Source organism: Vanessa atalanta, chromosome Z (genome assembly GCF_905147765.1).
Source record: "Vanessa atalanta chromosome Z, ilVanAtal1.2, whole genome shotgun sequence".
In the NCBI taxonomy this organism is placed as follows: Eukaryota; Metazoa; Arthropoda; class Insecta; order Lepidoptera; family Nymphalidae; genus Vanessa; species Vanessa atalanta.
Genome location: NC_061902.1, coordinates 14679763 through 14703151, shown reverse-complemented (window position 1 = coordinate 14703151; position 23389 = coordinate 14679763). Strand labels below are relative to the sequence as shown.

At 31.9% G+C, this 23389-nt stretch overlaps 1 protein-coding gene across 2 annotated transcripts in view; it reads left to right on the top strand.

Moving 5' to 3' along the window:
• The window catches only part of LOC125075871 (sterol regulatory element-binding protein cleavage-activating protein), a 33214-nt gene extending 10535 nt beyond the window's left edge, over nucleotides 1-22679 (top strand). The window contains exons 8-22 of one of the 2 annotated variants that reach the window (XM_047687695.1): nucleotides 289-497; nucleotides 601-757; nucleotides 7259-7352; nucleotides 8755-8915; nucleotides 9035-9117; nucleotides 9483-9523; nucleotides 11780-11907; nucleotides 13791-14157; nucleotides 14968-15154; nucleotides 17308-17382; nucleotides 17504-17613; nucleotides 18818-18965; nucleotides 19103-19248; nucleotides 19672-19792; nucleotides 20701-22679. In XM_047687695.1, coding sequence (XP_047543651.1) covers nucleotides 289-497; nucleotides 601-757; nucleotides 7259-7352; nucleotides 8755-8915; nucleotides 9035-9117; nucleotides 9483-9523; nucleotides 11780-11907; nucleotides 13791-14157; nucleotides 14968-15154; nucleotides 17308-17382; nucleotides 17504-17613; nucleotides 18818-18965; nucleotides 19103-19248; nucleotides 19672-19792; nucleotides 20701-20831 — 2158 coding nt within the window. In that variant the 3' untranslated portion in view covers nucleotides 20832-22679. Of the gene's footprint in view, nucleotides 1-288; nucleotides 498-600; nucleotides 758-7258; nucleotides 7353-8754; nucleotides 8916-9034; nucleotides 9118-9482; nucleotides 9524-11779; nucleotides 11908-13790; nucleotides 14158-14967; nucleotides 15155-17307; nucleotides 17383-17503; nucleotides 17627-18817; nucleotides 18966-19102; nucleotides 19249-19671; nucleotides 19793-20700 lie in introns of those variants that run through there. The other variant, XM_047687696.1, reaches the window with a different exon arrangement.
• Nucleotides 22680-23389: the final 710 nt, after the last annotated feature.

The window sequence follows — 23389 nt, the reverse complement described above, 5'->3', positions numbered from 1 at the left end:
ACTAATTATAATTGTTCTAAGATCTACACTAAAACAAAGTCCTAAAGGCACTACGACTTATTTAATTATTATTAGTAATATAGCTATAACGTGTTGCATCTATCAATATGGATCAAAGTTCTTTAGTTTCTGTCATTGACCTTTTAAAAATGTTTGAAAAGACTACGGTTCCTCTCTTTATCCTGAAAAATGCATGCTATGAAAATAAATAGCTGATAATTATAATATTAGTTTTTATTATAAACATTATTGTTTCGTAATATTATACTTTAAAATTAAACATTTCAGATTGTCACCGTACCATTGGTCCGCGATTCTGTCGCAGTACAATGAGTCAGTGGCGGGCAGGTACGTGGTGGTCTTACCGCCGGTTCTGGTAAGTCATCGCGTCGGACCAGAACTAGCAGCGGGGTTGCGTCACCCGGACGAGCGAGACCCGCCCCCTCTCCGCTGGCAGGCATTAGCAGCTGCTCTCGATCCCATTGAAATATTACCTGGTAAGTCTTTCGAATATATTAAATTAACGTGTAAAAAAACACTAATCACGCTTACATTTTATTTGTTTTTCATATGGTTCATAAAGACTTAATATATCCACAGAATTTGACGTCATCGACGGTAAAAGCCCGGGCCATCAATGGGGAAAAGGGAATGATCTGCCGATATACCCGACAACTCCCATGGAAATTCTTCTAGTAGCAATCCTTTGTATAATAAGTGTTACTGTTATTGCATACATGATGGTAGGGCTTTACAGGTAAGAAACCATTTAATTTTTATTCCATTACTGCCAAGTTCAAAATTTTCTATCTATACTAAAAAATAGGTGACTTTTTTTTTGTATTGCCTAACTGAAAAAACTACTGAGCCGATATATATGAAATTTATACCAGAAAATGCAGCGCGTTTGGAGAAAATTTAGTATATAATGTTATAGTAGTAAGTAAGTAGTTACACTTCGTAGTTTCACACGCTTTAAATGTTAACGATTGACAGGACGAGCGCCAATTTCACTTTCTTGTTAAATATATTAACGTGCACTATTACTTACGGTAACTTTGTATGAATTTTACAATTAAATATTACCAAGTGTTCTAAGCGGTATTACCTTATATTACATAGGGGTTTATCATTTGTCGGATTACTTATTATTTATAACACTTGTTAAACCATAGTTATACTCATATACACATGAGGTATAACAAACTTTATTGAAAAATTCATTTTCATTTTGTTTTGTATCTTGACTTGTACTTTTAAATTCAAGTGGATAATTATCGTAATATTGTATCGGATAAACAGTGTGCTGAAATTTGCAGAGACGTTACACGTTTTTTGAGCCCAAGTGGCCCGTGAATCTTAACCGTAAATTTCCAGTTCAAATCCGAGCATATGACACTGGGCTTTTATATGAATTGCTTCTGTCACGTGTGTCCACCAAATAGCATTTTAGCTGCATGGCGGAATAAGCTCCAAAGCTTCTCATCCAATCCAACCAATCTCAAGCCCTCGAGTGGTTATAATTTTCAGAGTCTATCTAGAGATCACCCATACTACTTAAGCACGCATACTATTTCAATGACGTATTACCACAATACTTTCGTGATAGTTCGTCATGGATGATATGTGGCTTTGACGCCGTGAGCAATACAATCCCTCACATCGCCAATGCGCCACCAACCTTGGGAACCAAGATGTTATGACCCTTATACCTAGTTACACTAGCTCACTCACCCTTCCAACCAGAACACAGCAATACTAAGTATTGTTCATAGATATAATATGTAGAATATGTGATGAGTGGGTAGTATTTATTCAGAAAGGCTAAGACAAAGTCTTATTATATGACCAAGTAATGTGATGCAAACGTAGCGATTTCCTTCGGGATACCATATACTGTTCCACAAATACCCTTGCCACTGACACTGCATTTCGTAGTGCACTTCTAGAAAATTGTTAAGTTCGCACTGAAATGAACGTATATAATTATTGAAATCTATTTTAATAGGAACTACGATGTCCGCCTTGCCTACGTGACCACCGATAGGTTTGAAGTGAAAATCTATAAATATAACTCGCTTATCATCTGGATTAAATATTTTTGTACACAGTATTCGGGGAAATTGGAGAACCGATGAAAGAAATCATTTTTATTAATAATTATGTTTACAATGTTATTATTCATATTTTTATTTGAAACTGCTTCTTTCTTAATGTTTGTTGTCATCTAAGAAATTATTAGTGTTATAATATCCTCTAACATACAAACGTTCCTTAATAATATTATTGGAATAAGCCAGCAGTGAGCAGAAAGCCGCAGGATATACTGTTGTGGAAGTAACTAAAATAAACAAGGCGAGCCGTATCCACATCAGTCAACAACCTAATTTTCTTAACCGCAAATGCTACGGAGCTCAGTCCACTCGCCGACTAAAATTTCGTAGTGTTTATTTATTTATTTATTTAATTGGAGAACATACAGCCGTTGATAAACAAAAATAACAAATACTTAATAACTATTAGTCCAATAACAGTTCTCACATATAACATTAAAGAGACAGAATAATTCGTGTTAATAAGGTTTAACACAAATATAATTTAACACTTTTAAATTTGGAGCTATAACTTTGATTAATTTAGTCTTGATTACTTAACAGTAAATTATGACACAAAACCAATTTAGAATTTCTGAGAGAGCATTGTTTACGTCGTCAGATATAGCGTCATACCATCTTGTGCTTGTGATATTTAATATATGGTATGTTATTTATATAAATGAGGAAAAGAAATGGACCAAAAATAGATTTAAAGTAATCCCCTGTATAGTACTAATTGGAACCCTGGGATATCTCTTGCTTGCCTGATTTCGATTGCTCGGTTACACATTCAAAGGATGGTGCCTATAATACCGTAGTGATAATCGCAAGCCATAAGTAAATTAGATAAGTCAGCGCACCGCCGTCGCAGCATTAGCGTTCTGCATGAAATCAAAACGAAAGCCATATTCTTGTATACTGTTTTAAAACAAATGATTGAGCGACGGTAGAAGAGAAATCTATTTGTTCAGACGTTTAAATTGAAGTAATTTAAAGAAATCTAAAACATTTGCGACATGCCGATCAAAAATTAAAGGTATATTATCAGTAATATTAGTAGTTAAATTAAGTTCGGAGCTTTGAATGTTCCAGTTTCACAATGAATTATATTCCATGTCATTTAAATTTTATCAGGTAACTTTTGTAGTGGCTGGAAATGACTTTCAAAGTAAAATATTGCACGTCGGAAAAAACCATTTAAGGGGAGTACCCTTAAATAGTCCAATGAGATACCTGGACTAAATTTCATGAAGAACTTCGGTTTCCGCTATTACCATGTGAAATTTGCCAAAACATAAGAGCAAGAATATGTTTATTTTTTTTTAATTTTTGTTTATTCTTATAATTAAATGTAAACAGCCGTCAAGAATGACCTTCTGGATGATGGATTATGTCTGTGAATTTGGGCTCAAAGAATAAAGATACTAGGTTATCTGAATTCAATAAGGATCTGAATCTAATACATGAGCTACAATTATTAATCACTTACTAAAACATCTTGAGTAGATAGTGATTGTATGGTTTTTTTTTTTTGTATGATACTAGGTACCCGTCTCGTCGCATAAAAGAATTTCATGAAATGTTTATCTTTAAATTTTACTTAGGCTCGGCGCAGCATGTCTTCTTCCATACTTCTCTGTCGAACGTCATCGCACAAGTAACATTCTTTCTAACCATATCGTCTTTCACACCATCCATCCTTTCTTTGGTCGTCCCCTACCTCCATATCCATCCACATCCATTATCAAAACCTTAAAATTACGCTCATTGTGTATGATTGCGAATATTTATCTTGTGTATGTGTGGTTTAGTTATCCGACTGATCCACGCTTTATTTTGGGCTTAGGTTCTACCCATTACGATACACGTTCGCATCTTGGACCACCGATTCGCCTGCACCACGTCTCTATGATATATTGATTAAATATAATGAAGATATTGTTCTTTGAAATAAAAAGCTCAATAGAATTGAAGTAGTTCAGTTTTACAATACTATTAGAATCATATTCAGCCTTCAAAGAATCTCGAACATTTGTGAAAAAAGTATTCAGGACAAATAAAACAACAAGGATCTAATACCATTGGTAGATGAACCACACGTATCAATATTAAATCTAAGGACAATCTGTTTAAATTGTGCATTATCTTTTGAATAAAAAACGAACTTATTTAAAACCATACAATACGTGAGTACTGCAGGGTTCTGTTTCTATTGTGGAATAAATACCGACGATATTTTATTCATAGTATTGATTTTATGCCAAAACCTGAAGCGTCAGGTAAAATAAAATTATCTTCTGGGGTAAAGTCAGGGCAATACAAAAGAAGTCGTTAGTCAAGCATCTCTTTAATTTTAAAACTATTTTCTACAATCATCAGTGCAGTTAATTGAAACATTTTTACGTTACATGTTATCTAATAGTAATAATAAACTATGCATTATAATATTATTATTTATGTATCTGTAACTATTATTTACCTAAGTTGAAGATGTCAAGCTAATTTTGTCTGGATCAAGTAGTATGACTTTTTCATATCGCCTAAATGTAATATTAAATTAAACCAAAAGTATTAAGTGTTTTCAATTTTTATCTATATTTTAACTACGCTTCTAACAATGATAATAATATGGTATATGCCTACAGCATATTATTTTAACTGCTTTTTTATCTGTTGGATTAGTTGTTAAACTATCCATAGCCGGTTCTCTCCATTTTAAGTCGGCCCCTTTAACATATACAATATTGTTGTGCAATTATTATATTTTAAGAACACACTAGTAAGCTAGCTAATTATTCGTCTGAAATTACGCTTAATGCATTTTTCGAGACAATATTTAACCGAAACCAAATCATGGAGTGTCAACTTGCGACTCGCGTTGTGCAATTTAAAACATAACATATAATACTTAATAATATAATAAGTTTACATTTTTAAGTAATTTTAAAACTTCACATTTGTTACACACACATCACGCATTTTAGAAGATACCAGCAGAGATCACATAACATACTGCGCAGCGACCTCAGCCAAATAACGCATAACCGAACTCTTCGACTTTCTGATTTCTTCTAAAATTAAAGGAGGATCTTTTCTACGTCTCTGGAAGAACCTCCGCGCTGCGTGTCCATTTTCGTCATTTAACCCTCTTCTGTCAACTTTTGTATCCAATACAGAAGAACACCAAGTGTTATCAAACCAATTATCACTACGATGATGATAAATAGTATGTTTGTAACATCGTAGTGGCTTTGTGAATGTTGCTCCGGAGCCGGATTATTTCCAGCTTCGTTGTTTTGTGAAACGTTCTCTTGATCCTGGTCTACCACTGAATGACTCATTTTGACTGTTTTTGATTTGTTATATTCAATGAGAATTATCTAAGTATTTTGAATATAATTAAAGAAATATTCAAGCTGACTTATTGACTCTGTACGAAAATCACACCGCCAGGGTCGGTCGCCTTCCAATGTTGGTGGTGGAGTGGCTAGTCAAACGCGTCTGTAATATTCTAGGTCTACTTTATAACTGCCAAGTTCACGTCAGCATGTATATATAATACATAATAATTATTGTACATACATACGTTACCAATAAGTGCTCTATTACTTATACCCACCCTTCAATATATATTTTTACAATTAATTGATGACATTAGTAAGCAATATTTTATGCTAGAATTTGTTTTAGGTATTTACTAAAACGATCATTAAGTAAGAACGTTATACTAATGTTTTAGTATTATTCTTCAACGTATTTTTTATTGAAAACAAGAACACATGGAATGTTCTTATCTGCCTAATATTTAGATACATCTCGTTATGTTTTTTTTTCTTCGCTTCTTTATGTAAGACATATATCTATAACTAACTGTCTGGTAAAATTCATACAAAGTAACCGTTTTGAACCAAATTATAAATTTAGGAGGGGAAAGAGAACCCCTCTTGATATTTCATAAATTAAAATAAAGTTTATTTTAAACGTTTAAGTCCCAATACAAGAGTATGCAAAAATTTAAGTCAATGCCACCTATAGTTTTGGAGATCACGTGACCGTGACAGACAGACGAAATCTCTTATTAATCATAAAAAGAGACCTACTTTGAATTTCTACTGAAAACTTAATCTTAAACAACATGTTTTATCATTAATTGCGTAACCGAATCACAATATTCATATGCGAATTAATTTTCTACTACCTGTAGTGTTTTAGATATTGTCTCGTTATGATACGAAATGTTTTAGGATTCTGGTTAAATATTTTAGCTTCTATTTTTTTATGTAACACACATTACATATATTCCTGTGACATGTTGTCAAATAAACAACCTATATACATGTATAGCCGTTAGTAATCTTACGATACATACTTCTTATTTATGATATGGATAAAGTAGACCTAGAATGTTCTAAAGTGCATCGAATCAATATAAATTCAGCCAAGGTTAAGTGGGCGACACCTCAGCTTAAACTTGGACCATAAAACGAATCAATATGTGTTTTATTAAAATACGTTCGAGGAATTTAGACCTTACCGACAAGAACCGTCATGAATATCAATGGTTTTTTCTACTTTCATAAATGAATGTACGTCAACGTCTATAGACAAATAAATGTATACATTCTCCATGGTAATCAATGAATACTTTCAATAATCTACGCTCTTTTGTCGTCTTTAAACTAAGTTCCTTCTGAATTTTTTTTTTATTTTTAATCATTACGCTATTTAATTTATCACATGACTAATTTATAATTGTCTACAGAAATATAATAAGAAACGAATCATTTTCTCAAAGAGGGACGCATTTATTTAATAATTTCAGCAATGTTAATGACTTTTCATTTTATTCAATGTGGACCAACACGAGAATCTCATTACAAAAAATTTCAAATCACATATTTTAGTGATGCCAGTCATCTTTGTTGATTATTAGCCTTTATAAGCAAACATTATTTAGCCTGAAAAGAATAAATTTTGGTGATGAGGGCATATATCATACTAGCCAGTCTAGGTTTACCAAAAGACTAAACGTTTTTCTTAAAAGAAACTGTACCATGCCAGTCATATAAGGACCATATTACCTTAGTTGATTTCGCTTGTTTGTTTAATTAAAATTTTAAAAAAAGAATTAAAATTTTAACCAGCTTTATTAACCTCGGCAGATGCGTCTGTTCGAGGCACTATGCAGAATGGCGTGCTTCATGGAGCGAAGATGACGAATATAAAAAGATCATCGCCAAGCAACCCGCTGTTCAGGTAAGTTTACTTTTTAATTATGAGTCGCATATTTGATCTCATATTATTTTATGTGTTTTACAGAATCTTAGGGAATTAGAAGGTCGCGGAATTAATTTAGGGCTAATAGGATTTTAATTATCGTTTTATTCACACATATATTTTTTTATAAATATAAACGATTGAATTTTAGTAATATTATTTTATGAAAATATTTTAGGAACAAAATTAATAAAGGACTCACAATTTGACTAATTTATAATCTGTATTCGTTTTACGGTAATTTTATTATTTTTTTTATTTTATTGTGTATTTTAAGATTCACAAACACAAAAATGAATATAATGTGATAATCATGAATATTTAATGAAATAGTTTCTGTGAATAGTGCCATCACATACAGTGATTACATTATACATTATTATATTATTTGTACTACTTGTATACTTATTATATGTTTTTAAAACAGTATAAAAAACAATTATTGAAAAATAAATGAAATATAATGTGACCTTGCGTGTGTGTATGTGTGACAAAAGGAATATTTATATTTGTATAGATAGATTGTATTGATATATATTTCGTTTGTCTTTTACGTAAATGTTTCACTAGAAATGAAGACATTCTGTATTTTCGTAGTTCTGTTCTATTCTTACTGTATTCATTAAAACGGTATTATATTTAGAAATGTACGTAATTCTCTGTTAAACGATTATATAGGAATGATTCAAATTATTATAATTATCGTACATATGAGCAGACATTGCACCGATTATAATTTATTGTGTAGCTCTATAACGCAAACGTAAGGTACGTTTAAATAATAAATTTGTATATATTTTAGTTTGAATTGTTATGTGTAATTAAATGTAAATGATTTCAAATGTATGTTCAAATTATCGCCTGTGTTATATATTTGAATTTTGTACCATCGTATTGGAATGAATTGTAACGACGCTGGATTGGACTGGATATGGAATCAATGAAAACGGCGAGCACACCTTCGACTTGCCGATGATGTCGTCTGCAGCGCAACCTAAAAGAGTCTTCCCGGCGTGTCGGTCTCGGTATGAACTTAGACTAGACCACGGTCATGTTCAACATGCAAGTCGTGCCGGAACCGATATACGTCGAAGGGAAACCTCACGAAGTTCTTGGTGATCGAATATCGTACCTACCTGGGAAGAGACTTTGAAGAGTCGAAGAAACCTATGTCTTGCAATGAGCTTCGATCGGCTGATTGTTAATGTTATAAATTTTGGCTCATTTGTGTATTCCATATTTTTTACATTCGTGAAATTGATTTAAGCTAATGTCGTATTGAAATTGTGGGTTTTTTTATAGGAAGATGTGTTCTGTACGAAAACATTTATGTACAGTACTCATATATAAGATAATAATAAAATGTCCATGCTTATTTCAGTTGGTAATGGAAGCTGTACCGCTAGTAGTCGCCGGTCACAGTCAAGAAGTAGAATGTGTTGTGACTGACGGCGAAAAAGTGGTCAGCTCGTGTCTACAAGGCAACATCAAAGTGTGGGATTCGTTAAATGGTGAATTAATATCGAATATAGATCGTTACTCGTAAGTACTCGCACAGTAATACAATAAACGCTAATTTTTGAATTTAAAAAAATAAATGAATTTTATAACACACTGAAGAGTAATTAACAATAACACTTAACATTATTTTACTGTTGCAGTTACTTCAAATTTCAAACGGAACTTTTTGAAAAAGTTCATTCGAAACAAAACAGCACCGATGATCAAGAAATTACAATAGAATGTAAGTTGTTTTTTTAATCTTGCGATCTGTTTTGGGTAATTTCGCCCGCTTTGTTTAAGTCCGTCTCCAAAGGTGAGTGGCCAGTGTATCACAAAGTCGTTACCAAGGTTGGGAACGCATTGGTTACGTAAGAAATTCTTAAAATTTATTACGTAACCAATGTCTATGGGCGGTGGAGACCAGTTCGCCTACCTATTTTATATATGCAAAATCGAATCTGCCGTGAGCTGATGTTATATGTTACATACCAAATGATATTTTCAAAATAAGACTCACGTTAGCGCGAACAAACAGAGTCACTCTTCAAATTTTTATTATATTCAGTAAAAAAAAATGTAATTAATTAAACATTAAAATATTTTCAGCGTGTCAGTCTTCTGATGCAGCAATTCTACAAACAAATGAAGTAAGTTAAGTTATTTACTTAAATATTCATCATCGTCATCATAATCAGCCTGTATTAGTCCACTGCTCGACATAGGCATGATCGAATAGTCACCTATTTAAATATTAAACCATTGCATTAAATATTGAATATACCTACATATATGGCACCTTAAGAAGTACCGGAACCAAACGTAAATCTATACGTTAAGTCGTAAAGGTAGCTTTTGCAAGATTAGGTTCGAATTTCATTTGGCTTTTATAAATCGGGAGTAAAGACTAGCAACGGCAAGGAGTGCCACCTGGTGATAAGCGGTCATCACTAATCTTAATTTTTTAAGCTTGGCAGTAGAATACATAGTGAGTAGGTGGTACCTGCCCAGACGGGCTTGTACAACCCAACCATCTAGCAAAAGTAAATAGCTTAGAACGGAAATTTAAGATTAATATCAAATGTAATTAGATTAGATAAAACGTAATATAATATACAAAAAAAAAACAAAGAAAACAAATATGGCTTATCTAAAATGTTGTAATTAAAATTGACAATGATCGGTTTTATTTATACTAGTAGCTTATACTAACAATATCGAACAGTAATTACCCTTTCAATTTACTTACAGTGTTTATTTTGCGCATACGAGTGTTTTAGCGTTTATATTAGACATCCATCTTCATTACATGTCAAGAAAATGTATAGTAAAGCGATTAATACGTTAAGAATATTTTTATTCTTTAAGTTACTATTTTTTTGTTACAACAAATGCACGATTTTCGGTCATAGGTAATAACCAATTACACAGTAAAAAAAGTGAAGTGAGTATGTAAGTAAGAAGAGAAATAGACGTTCTAAAGAAGTAATCCTGGACTGCCATCGTCGTACTGGTTGATGACATAAATTAATGACAATATACGTAATTATAATAATTCATAGTCTATAATAATATATTAACTCCTAATAGTTATCCTGGTTTTAAGATCTTACATTTGAACTGATAACACTCGTATGTATAATTCAAATTTTATATTATTATTATGACATTTTATAACAATTTATTTAAATTCACAATCGTTTATATTATTTAACTTATTTTTAATATATTTAAAAAAACTGTCTTTAGGTTATTTTAAATTTAACTCATTATTTTTATAATTTTATCGTTTTTACAATGTTAACTTATATTTCAAAAAAAGTAGGCAATTACCAAATTACTTATGATGACTTTTAGTTTATTGTGTATTTTTGTTGTACTACTTTTTGTGTTGTCAAATAATCATGCTGCGTCATTGACGGTTCCCTAGTGTTGGACTACCAAGAAATAAGGTCTCCCCGTCGGCTTAACCGTTAACTTGATCGACATTGATACGTGGTTTTGATGTCGAGAGGTACACGTTACGTCGTAAAGCTTCGTATATATTTTCGCAAAATACGAGAGTTATCTTACGTAGGTTTGACGCGATGCGCAAGCTATTATTTTGTAATATTTCGGATATTAATAATAATTATGCCTAATGATGGTCTAGGAATAAATCTAAGTTAATTCATACAACAGATTTTTTTGAATATCAGTAACGACTGTATAAAACGCATTTTTTTAGTAATTACAAAATAGTGCTATGTAGAATGCAAATATTTTACATTGACGCAATTACAATGATTAGAATTTATTAAACTTTAATGGTAACACCAACTAGGGACTTTCCTCTATTCAAGGTGATGCATAGTGGTTGATCTAATTTCTAATAGCAGTCCATACAATATATTTGGTTGTGTTTGTGCAAGCCCGTCTGAGTAGGTACAAACCACTCATCAGATATTCTACCGCTAAACCTTAGTACTCATACTGATTGTGTTCCAGTTTGAAGGGTGAGTGTGCCAGTGTACTACAGGCTAAAGGGACATAACATCTTAGTTCTCAAGGTCGGTGGCGCAATAGCGATGTAAGGAATGGTTAATATTTATTACAACTCCATTGTCTATGGGCGTTGGTGACCACTTACCATGGGTGGGCCATAGACTCGCCGCCAAACTAGGCCATAAAAAAACAAATATATATATACGGTTTTATAACAAACAGTTTTAAACAGAAATTGTATGAAATTATTATTATCCTGGGCCGTTTCATACGTTTCGCTACGGCAAAGTTGGAATCGCCGTGACACAATGTTTGTCGTTACACAGAATAATATTTAACGTTTAATGCCTCAGATAAATACGCCGGTAACCAAAGGAACTTTTAGTCATTATGTAAATAAATTAAGTTTTCAATTTTTCCAGAATGTTCCTCGACTTAGACGGGGCTTAAGCAGTCACCTGAGTGGATTGACATTCCGAGCTAATCACGCTGACAACTCCTACCCGTCTGCAGCCGAAAACACAAAATACGAGTTTGCCAAAGCCTACAGGTATACTTTCCATGATATTAACTTTTAAAGCATTTTTTTTTAAATTTATTACACGCATTTATAAATAACGCATACATGTATGTATGTATATGTATAATGGAATTTGTGCAGCCGTACCATATTTGTCGTTGCTGATCCTTCACCTCTAGGTCTTTTATGTACGTGTAGACTTTTGGTGACTTGGATGGTATCTTCAAAACGTTAGAATCAAGTCCGTCAAGCGAGTATATTGCAAGTTAAAATATATATAATAACAACTCCCTTATCGGAAAAAACTCGTGATAATATGTGTAAACTGTAAATAAATTAAACTTATAAATGTTTAAAAATATCACCAATACGCGACTGTGATGTATGCAGCATGCTGGTTAATGCCAAAAATGAGTGTGTATAACTTTTAGGTGTTGGGAACTAGAAAGTACAATTCGTTCCATACTTTTTTTTTTTTGCATCCAAATTATTATATGACAATCCATCCTGAATTTTCATATAAATATTTACTTATTTATCAAAAACACATTAATCATACTTTATGAAAGTCTTTATAAGTTTTTATAAGCTCTTTTATTCGTCATTCTATTTGATTACATTAAATGTAAATGTAGAACCGGTTAGAAATGTAGATTCTACTCTCTTTGTTGAATTTGGCAAGCAGCATTTTGTTTCTTAGTTACTAGCTTCTACATGTGTGCAATGCTGATACTAAATATACTACAGAATGTCTTATAACGTTCACGGCTTTTCCCTGTGTTTTTTAAACACTATGACCCTGCGTTTTAAATCTGTAATATCTTCGAAAATATTCATTTAAATTACATGCTGTAAAGAGCCTTATTGATCTATATTCAATGCACAACGTATTTAAGGTACTTAAATGTATAAGAATTGATGCTGTATTGCTTAAAATCGCTTCGAAAATAAGCCATTATTTCTCGTCAAAAGGGAAGGATAGAACAATGTTGTTGTAGGCTATCCCTAAGAGATAGACATATACTGTCGCAGACTTCTTTGAAGATCTTTTTAAGGTGTACAATACTGTAGTACATTATTTTGATCTATCTCGTAGTGTTGAGTCAGCATTTGCAATGTAAGCGCAAAAAATGTGTTTATTTACGACATCACTTTGGAAACCTCTATAATTTTCACTGTTTCTCTACTATATTGTCCATGTATTATACATATAAACCTTCCTCTGGAATCAATCTATCTATTAAAAAAACCGCATCATATCCTTTGTGTAATTTTAAAGATTTAAGTATACATGGGGACAGATAGCGGTAAAGGACTTTGTTTTATACTATGTAATGATAACAGAAATGTCATTAATTTGATAAGTAAAACAATTTATTAAAAGGAAAAACGCGCCACGATTTTACAGTTATTATATTAAATAAATTATTACCATGGCTTACTCGAAGGCCTTAACGGGTGAATAATAGTTTTTCAACTATTATTTTATTTATTTAAGAAATTGTGCTAATAACTCTATTAGCACATTTTCTTAACAAATCATAATATTCAAAAAATCAGTCAAACATTCTTCTTAGTTGAGTTTTTCTTTAAAAAAATAATATTCAAAAAAAAGTATCAACAGGAGTTTTCAACTAAGAAGATAAGTCCTTGTGAGAGATTTGCCGATAACCCTTTTAAATCATAGAATCTAATAATTTTATGAATATCACATCTGTATTAACAATAAAAAATTTTGATTAATTACAAATTCCAATTATTTATTACACACAGATTATTAATATATGTCGGACATGGAAACAAATGTATTATTTATATTTTTAAAATGATTTATTCATATAAAATCGGTCTAGTTTTTTAGAACAAATCGATCCGTTATTTTATGTTTAATTAAATATTATGCTTTTTTACAGAGACCTCTATTACACTGAACAGAGCGACATTTATGAACTAAACGAGAAAACAAATTCCGAAGTAAATAATTCATGTATAAACAAACAAGACTTAAATGCAGCTTTTAAAGACAGTGATGTTAGTGATGAAAGTGTTTTTATTTTCGATAGAAGTGATGACTCTATCAATAGTTTAAGGAATAGAGGCGGTAGTAAAATTAACGCTAGGACTTGTAGTGATGCCGAAAACGCGCCAAGTTCAAGTTGGAGGGGTAGGGCGATGCGGGAGTCGCCCGTGTGGTGTATGGACTTTTGCAATGACCTCGTTATCTTGGGGTGCGCTGATGGGAGGTTGGAGTTCTGGGAAGCTAGTACTAGTAAATTATTGGTAAGTCTTAATCAAATGTATCTAAATATAAATATCGGTGTCTATTTTCAGATTTTAAATCGATACTAATTTGAATTCAGAACTGCATACTTTATTGTTGTGTCGTTTTATTTCTATGGTAACAATGTAGAACTATTTGTCATTTATATTACAATGTAACTTAACTCGTTTGTAATATACAAAACGAAATTCTTTTATTTATAGGCATTTTCGCTTACTAATCCTTTCGAATTAGGCAAAATCTATTGGCATTTTTTCATCTGACATAGTTGTCTCAATATTTTCAGCGGCGATGGATCATCACTTGATTGATCTTTATTCAATTTTCCGTTTATTAACTAAAAAGTAGTGGCAACATTCACACTTAAGTTATATTGCACGGTCACGTCATTAGAGCACCTGAAATAAACAATTTTGGCAACATAAAATATGATACTACGTTTACTAGATTTACCATTTGGTCCATGTAAAATTTGCATAACAATGGAGGTATTAAATTTGCCGCCAGTGACGCATCTTTTGTTTGCTTTCTTTTTCAGAGATATTATTTTCTTCTAAGACGAATATCGTGATTTTCCATTACAACTCTACTGTTTCTATCCTATCAACTGTTCACATTTTTAAATTTTTAGGGCACAAAAGTGGAAATTCAGACAAATTTAAATCGTTTCTCCTTGACAAAAGGAGAAAAAAATCTAATAAATATCTTATAATACAAAATTAAGAAATATTTCAATTTTCAATGTCGTACTTCGTTTTATTTTTAGCTTGATATGAGGTGTGATGATAATAATTAATTTGCACTTACAGAATGTGTGGTGGTTTAACGAATGGCGCTCGGGAGGGAAAGGGGTGACACACGTACGCGCCCTGTCGGGAGCGAGACGTGTGTGTGCTGCCTCACTCTCGGGCCACCTCACACTATTGCGTCTCGACGCATATAACGCACAGTCCGGCGCACACGTTGACTGGCGATTCAGCACAGCACATAGGAGAAGTAAATATCCCCTAAATTAGTCAAGTTGCATATTTTTGATTGACTTATTTAAAGCAGAATCGTAATGAATACGCCTTTATCAGATAAAGAATGTTTTGGGGTTTTTACCTAATGTAATCATTAGGTTACGACTATAAAACAGTCACAGCTTAAAGTTTTTTCAATAATATTATTTTAGTACTGTAAGTTAGTTTTTTTTATGCCTCGCGATTTACGCGAATCAAATTACACGATTTCGTATTGACATTCCATGTTATAAAAGTTTTCAGTCAAAATATTATTACTACCATGACCTATAAACACAAACCTTTTTACTGGCCTCTATTATGGTTTTTTATTCGGTACGAAAGTAGTGTCCGTCTAATTTTTATCTTGTTAATATACATTTAATGAATACTAGTGGATCTCCCGCGAAACCGCATTTATTCAAAAGATTTTTTAGGACCTTCGTACCCTTTTTTCCTCTCTCTAAAATAAATTATTTCTTAAATTGTAAAAATTTAGTAAATTGCAATAAAGAAACCTCTTTAATTTTCTGCACATCTACGGCTGGAGCTCTTCAAATGAGGCCATCATGGATTTTTTTATGTGCAGCTGTCGTCTCATAATCACAATCAAAAATCGGCTTACGCTATTAATATCTAAGATAATAAACAAATTATTATTGTTATGATAATCAACAATTAACTAAGCAACAGAACCGCAATTAATTATACAACAAAACGAACAATTTTCTTATTTTTTTAAAGAAAAGTTAAAAATACAATCTAGTCGGCTTGATATGAAATTATCACCTATTGTAAAAAAAGTATGCATGTGGTATTTTGTATATTCAATTAAACCGCTGACATTGCTGGGCTATGAATTATATAATGGATAGAATGAAAGCCATATTTTTCACTCTATGTTTTTATTTCCGTGGGTAAATAATAGTACTTGGAGAATTTTTTGGTAAAGATATTATTTACAAGTCGCAAATTTGTATCTATTTAACTAACTAAACTGATTTGTTTGTGTAATATCTGGTATATTGGTGCGGTTGTTTTTAGTAACGAACCCAATACATCATTTTGCTATTGCTTTCAAGAAATGAAAGAATTGATGTTACGAATTTTGTGGTTATTTAAATGGCGCCGATGGAAATATGAAAGTGATTCATTAGCTCTATATATGAAATACCTAAAGTCATTATTACATACATACTTACATTATTACATGCGTACATTATTGACATTTTATATTAAGTCGCTAAATCGTTCACAGAGGTCCAGAGTCTGCTTAAATCGTAATCATCCTTATTCTTCGTATTCGCTACCGAAAGTAAACTTTGTGAACGTGATAATGGTAACTTCGAGAATATTCTTGAATCATGTAGAAACATGAGGCACGTAACACATCATCACATAGAGGTTTCTAAAGTGACGTCGTAAATAAACACATTTTTTGCGCTTATGTTGCAAACGCTTACTGAACCCTTCGATATAGATCAAAATAATGTACTACAGTATTGTTATTGTAATTTTAACAGTATTGTAATTGAACTTTTAAACTACATGTTCTATATTTGAGCAATATTCTAGATCTTTCTTGATCGATCGAAGGAACAAATTATTCAAACTGTTTAAGCGATTTTATGACATTCACATAAAAATTTATATTTATGAAATAGCGCAAATGACTATATGATATTGCAAGTGCCCGCAAATTTTGCTGCAGCTTGATTATGTCAGTGTTTGTAATCAGTATATGCTGTAGCACATACACACACAAACACTGACACCGATCTTTGGGCTACTATGACAGTATCTACAGGTTTCATTTGTGTTATAATATGTTTGTGAGTTTTTATTTCCAATTAATTAATCCTGAATAGTCAATATGAAACTCCCATTTTAAACAAAAGTTAAGCTACTATCACACGTATCGCGCGTTTAATGATTCTATGTCGACAGATCTCTTAAGTCGATGCAAAGTCTTCCTTGAAAAAAAATTTCGATCCGCTGCTTTTTTTTCGTTGTTGTAACGTTGCCGCCACACAAATATGAAAATTATTTATTTAGATTAACAAATATAAATACATAACTTGTAAAATAAAATAATACAGATAATTAAAGCGATTGACTGTACCACTGATTTTTTTTATTTACAAATAGCACACCAGCGGTTGGACGACGAGCATAAAGACCGCATGAGCTTCTCTTACGACGCAGACCACGCTGAAAATGATGGTAAATACACATTCATAATGAAATCAAATTAAAATGAATAATTCGTTTAAATAGTTTCGAACTTTACATTCGCAACGATATTTAATATTTGAAAAATAAATATTCAACTAATTCTTAACAGAAATTGTGTGCGTCCGAATCGCACAATCTAGACCACACCAGCAACCAATCACAGAGCTGCATTCCGAGGGCGGTCGTATCCTCACCGGTGGTCAGGACCATGTACTCAAGGTACTGACAAAAGGTATTCTCCTAATCATATCGCTTCGTCATGATACAGTCGATTTTACAATAAATAATTATAATAAAATTAAAATGAACTAAAAAAACCTAAATACATTTTACATTATATGTTTAGTTCTTTCTTATGTTCTAGTTTACATTACGAATTACGTTGTTACGTGAACTTATACAACAATCTTTCCAATATCCTGAGTTTCTTTCGTCTGCTCCTTTCATATATGAGAATTTTAACTGGTTGTAGATTTTTAATAAATTAACAAGCGTAAAGCTAGAAGCTTCCCATATAATATATATTGTAGAATAAATATTAGAATCACGGCTATCTTAATAAGCTTCAAAAGTTACCGACTTATAAGAGCGCGAGGCCTTTTCATTTCGTCCGAATTCATCAACAATTACATTTATCCATTTTAATTATTTTAATAAATATTATTATTATTAGTTAGTTTGTAGTTGTATTTTGTACGTGGCAACAGTACAACAAATAATGCTATATTTTATTTAAATATAATGTTTATTTTGTAGAACTTAATATTTTTAATAAAATATTGAAATAATTGGGAAACGTTACTACATAAAAATCACTAAAAATAGACTTTCCAAATAGTAATTTATTCTCCTGACCAATTTTCTTTCTCTTCTTACTTTTATTCCACTGTGAATTCAGTAAAAAAATGTCAAAAATTATTTAGATACCAAATTAAATAACCTTAATATAGTCGCTAACGGTACTTATATATGTTGATAACATTTATTATAAATGCTAAACTATGGATGGATACATGTAACTCAATCACGCCAGAACCGCTGAACGAATTTAAATGCAATTTTGCATAGCAATAAAGTATAGTCTGGAAAAGCCCGTAGGGTAATTTTTAACCCTAACGGTGAAAACTGGTAATATCAAATTATTTTTAATTCTGATAAGCTGATACTCAAATATTAATAAATTCCATTAATATTTAAAATGAATTGTTTTTGATATTTGATATAGGTAGTTGCTTTCCAAAATGGTCATTATTATTGTACTGTTATCCTCAAAAGTCAATCCTTCTTATTTTGTATAGTTATTTAATATATTAAATCGTGCATAAGTATATAATTCATTAAAGTTTTAAGGAACTCGATCCATACATAATATGAAAATGATTAAAGTTACAGATATTAATCAGTAATATCTGTATATCATCAGGTATTTTCAAGTTCTGAGTTGACTCCGCTATTGACGCTGCACGGTCATTGCGGACCTATAACCAGCTGCTTCATCGACCATGCCACGCCCACCATCGCGGGCAGTGGCTCGCAGGACGGACTGCTTTGCGTGTGGGATTTACACACGGGTAACTTTTGTTATTTCAATATTTTAATCTAGTAATATCGTAAATGTGTCAAATTAATTGTTTTTTTTAAATTAATAACAAAACTCTTGTATGTCTTTTGAGTCAAACATAAATAAATAATGTGACGTTTACAATAGGGGCGTGCGTGTATAGCATGCAAGCGCACGACGGCGCTGTGACGTCACTTGCGTACACTGCATCATACGTCGTCTCTGCGGGAGCCGACGAGCGCCTCTGTATCTGGGACCGATTCCAAGGACATATGCTTAATTCAATACACATCGTAAGTAAATCATTAGCAGAATTTAGGAAAATGAGACAATTTGAAGGAATAGAGCCGAGATGGCCCTGTGGTTAGAATGCGTGCATCTTAACCGATGATTGCGGGTTCAAACCCAGGCAAGCACCACTGTATTTTCATGTCAAAGGAAAACATCGAAAGGAATCCTGCTTGTGTCTAATTTCAACGAAATTCTACCACATGTGTATCCACCCGCATTGGATCAACGTGGTGGAAAATGCTCCAAACCTTTTGCTCAAAGGGAGAGGTGGCCTTAAGCCAGCCGTGGAAAGTTTACTGTATACTGTGAAGGAATAGAGAACACCAAGATATGGGAGGGTAACAATGTCGACTTCCTAACAACTGAGCCACCCCAACTGTTAAATGTACGCCGTACTTATTATATATAATTTTGTATACTTTCAGGGTCTAAACTATATGAGTCGAATGCTGCCTTTAACCCATACTTTGCTAGTGATGGGCGACCGTAGCGGCCTCACCGCTTACGACCTGAGCAGTGGTGACGTCATAAGAAGAGTGTTATTCGGCAAGTCCAATCATATGTTATTAGACTAAATATAGAAATCTCAGCTCAACGCCTTCCACGTGTTTAGCTAATAGGCTCTGATATATTTAGCACAAAAAACAGTTACTCAATAATATATATTTATTTATATTACAAACTATACCCCTTAACTACTTAAGCCACTTAAATTTAACTCAAGGGTTCCGATAACAACATCGCCGATATTAAAATGCCATAATATATGAAGATGTATGTACATCTACATACATTATACCAGCATGGAGTATAAACTTCCAAACCTTCTTATATAAGTCTTTGCTGTGGCACATTTATAGACGGTTACTGAAATGTATTAACATATAAATATATATACTGTACATCAGCAATCAGAAGATGAATTCCAAGAACGTTCAGACGAACCTTTTTTTAAACTTGTTACTCATGTCACTAGTCACCAGTGTAACATTTATGCGAAAGAAACGTTGAGCTTAAACTGAACCCTGATATTTTTCTTTTTTCATATTTTTGAATGAATAAATAATGTTTCTGCTTATGAAGTCTCCTATACTATAGCAGGTACGTACACTGGCATGGTAAGAAGTCTTTACCATTCATCACCTCTGAGCCACCACCCTTGAAAACTAGATGCTAGCTGAGCAGAGCTGATACAAAGCGGCACACAGCAATAGTTTAGTGTTAGATACATGGAATAACAAATTCTCAAATCGCATAATATTAATAATTAAACAAAACAATGTATTTTATTCTATTTATGTTTTTAAAGTATGGGTACAAGAAATATTTTCGTACAATTCGGGAAACGGACAAAAATACATCGAATGTTTGTTTTGGTAACTCGTATTAATCTAAAAGAGTTAATTTGGAACTACGCACAGCCTCTTAAATTTTATTAATTTTGCCATTTCCAGGTCAGAGTGACGGGTGTATCTTTGTACGGCAGATACTGCCGCTTAAGGACGCGATAGTGTGTGACTACGCAAACCAGCTGCGCATCGTCCAGTTCCCGCTCGTGTCTAAACTAGACATGAAAAATGAATAACCCTAGGCTATCGACATCGGTCGATTTCGCTTGTATTCCTCTTAGGAAAATCGCAACAGTAGACTTACTAAGTGTCTTAAATATATATCGACATATAATTGTTATATATGTAACTTACACCGAGTGTAAAGTGAAGAGTTGAAACAGTAGTTATATTTCTTAGTAAGATGATTTTTATATGTATACTACTTGTGTAGTAGTCGTTTTATGGACATTCGACTTTTAGTCAAATAAGACAAAGTGAAGTTATTTGTCTAAAGTTCCATGTATATACTTGAATGTTCACTGCTTGTTATAAAATTGTGCCTTTCTATAGGTTTGGGTGACACAAACGCCGTACAAATATTATAACTGTGCCCTTCGGAAATCAGACTTAAAGATCAGTGTTAAAATTTTAAACTTTTTATAGAATTACGTTATCAAATCAGCGATAATTTGTAAGTTAAAACCGATATTTATAGAAATTCAAACAGTAAAAATCTTCCAATTCAAAATACATTAATTTTATACCAGATATAAGATAGATACAGTGCGATCCAGAGCAATTTCAGCCGCTTTATTTTTAGACTTGTCAAGATAATGGAATTTAAACTATTATCGTGATAAGCGTGGTTTTTATTTTCTTATGTATTCAATATAAAAGGTAAAGTGCAATAAATTTATAAAAAAAAAAAACAGAATATCTACTGAAAAATTAGAAATATTCAAGCAGAACAGTTATAACTGTAATGTTTTACTGAGATCGTACGTATTTTGCCTTATTTACTATAAGCGAATATTTTTCTTTGTGGTGCGATATCAGAACGGCACTGTTAAAATATTAGTGTTGTAAATCTGTAGAAATAAATAGATTCTCCTCCTATACATACTATTTGTATTATGATATGAAATTAACATAAAACTAAAGTGTTTTTATAATCCAACACTGATCTCCAAACAAATAGACTCCATGGTCCAGCGGTTAAGAAAAACAAAATCCAAAGAATAAATCTCATACTTGTCTGATCAGGTGGAGACGTTCAACGACGTACTGAGTTGTGAGAAAAACACTCGAGTAAATTTAGAAATGACGATTGCGTATAATGTAACCATTATAAAGTATTATTTATAATAGGAAAACAGGATTTTATTAATTTTTTTCAATCAATTGTAAAAACGAAATCATAAGCAAATTTCGTAATCTTTGCTAGAAGCTGCGTAACGTGTAAAAAGTAACTGTCGATCGAAGCTACTTAAGCTGATCATCATTGCAATATTTCAAACATTTTTTTTTAATTTTTAAGTTCATTTAATGTATAGTTTCTCAAACTGTGTACGTGCGAATATTGTGTCATTTCGTTTCATCAATAATCTCTTTCTAACTCATTACATTTTATTTTACATATTGTACTACAAATATTTTGCAACTTTTTATTGGTAGCCGCAGAAAATGATGTGTTATATACGTCAATTTATTGGGAGGTCAGTGCAATCCAATGTAATATTTTATAACTATTAATTTTCTTACGAACCTATAATTTAATGTAGATCTTATTCTCGAAAAGAAACCCCATAAGGTGTGCGTCTTTGTTCCTTCGATTAGAAGTCTTTGTTAAGTAATAGGTAAAGAATCTACGTAGTTTAAAATAATAAGTTTTAATTTAAAGTTACCTGTTATCAAAAAAGCCTAATCATAGTCTTGCCGTGGCGCTAATGGCGGACTTCAAAAAAATAAATCACGCGGGACTTTTTGCAATTTATATTCACCGAAACGAACGGTATGTTCTAAATTATAATTATTATATTGATTTTACTTATCGTGAGTGTCAAAACAAAAATAAAATATTTTGTTTTTTCCTAAAAAATATTTTTTAACAAGTTGTATAAAATTTTGTATAAAAAGATATCATAGTAGTATAAGATTTTTAATAGTATAAGATAATTATCAACGAGCAAATTAATCAATAAAATGTTTTAACTTTCATACTCTAAATAGATATTACTGTTATATTTGAATTTTCGACGTTATTTCGCCATACAAGGTGTTCTTTTTATTTAAAAAAAAATGTATATATGACAATGAAATGAACATGACATTAATTCCAAAAAAACGCCACGAAGAGGTTATTCTAATGTTATACCAAAATGGTGAAAAATAAACTGTGGTAATTTTTTTATATTTATGTACGAAAATTTTAATTATATTATTTTGAACAAAAATCTTAATCACACGGACCTAAAAAAACTCGATATTCGAGTAGGCTTACAATTTAACTTGTCATAATGCCACAAGTTCAACCTTACAAAAATAAAATACGATAAAAAAAAAAAAACTAAAAAACCGCTTTGCGTTGAAAAATAATTAAAAAACGACATAAGCAAAATTAAAAATTAATCCAAGAATTACCTATTTCGTGTATATTAACAGATTGTATTTCATAATTACCATAATATTCTTCTTATCGCACTTTTTTTTGGTCCGTAGATTAATTATAGATGTCATTAATTTGATCGTCGAAGACGAATAAAGCTGTGTTTATAATAAATCGTCCCTCGCAATGGTTGTAAATATTGTTTTC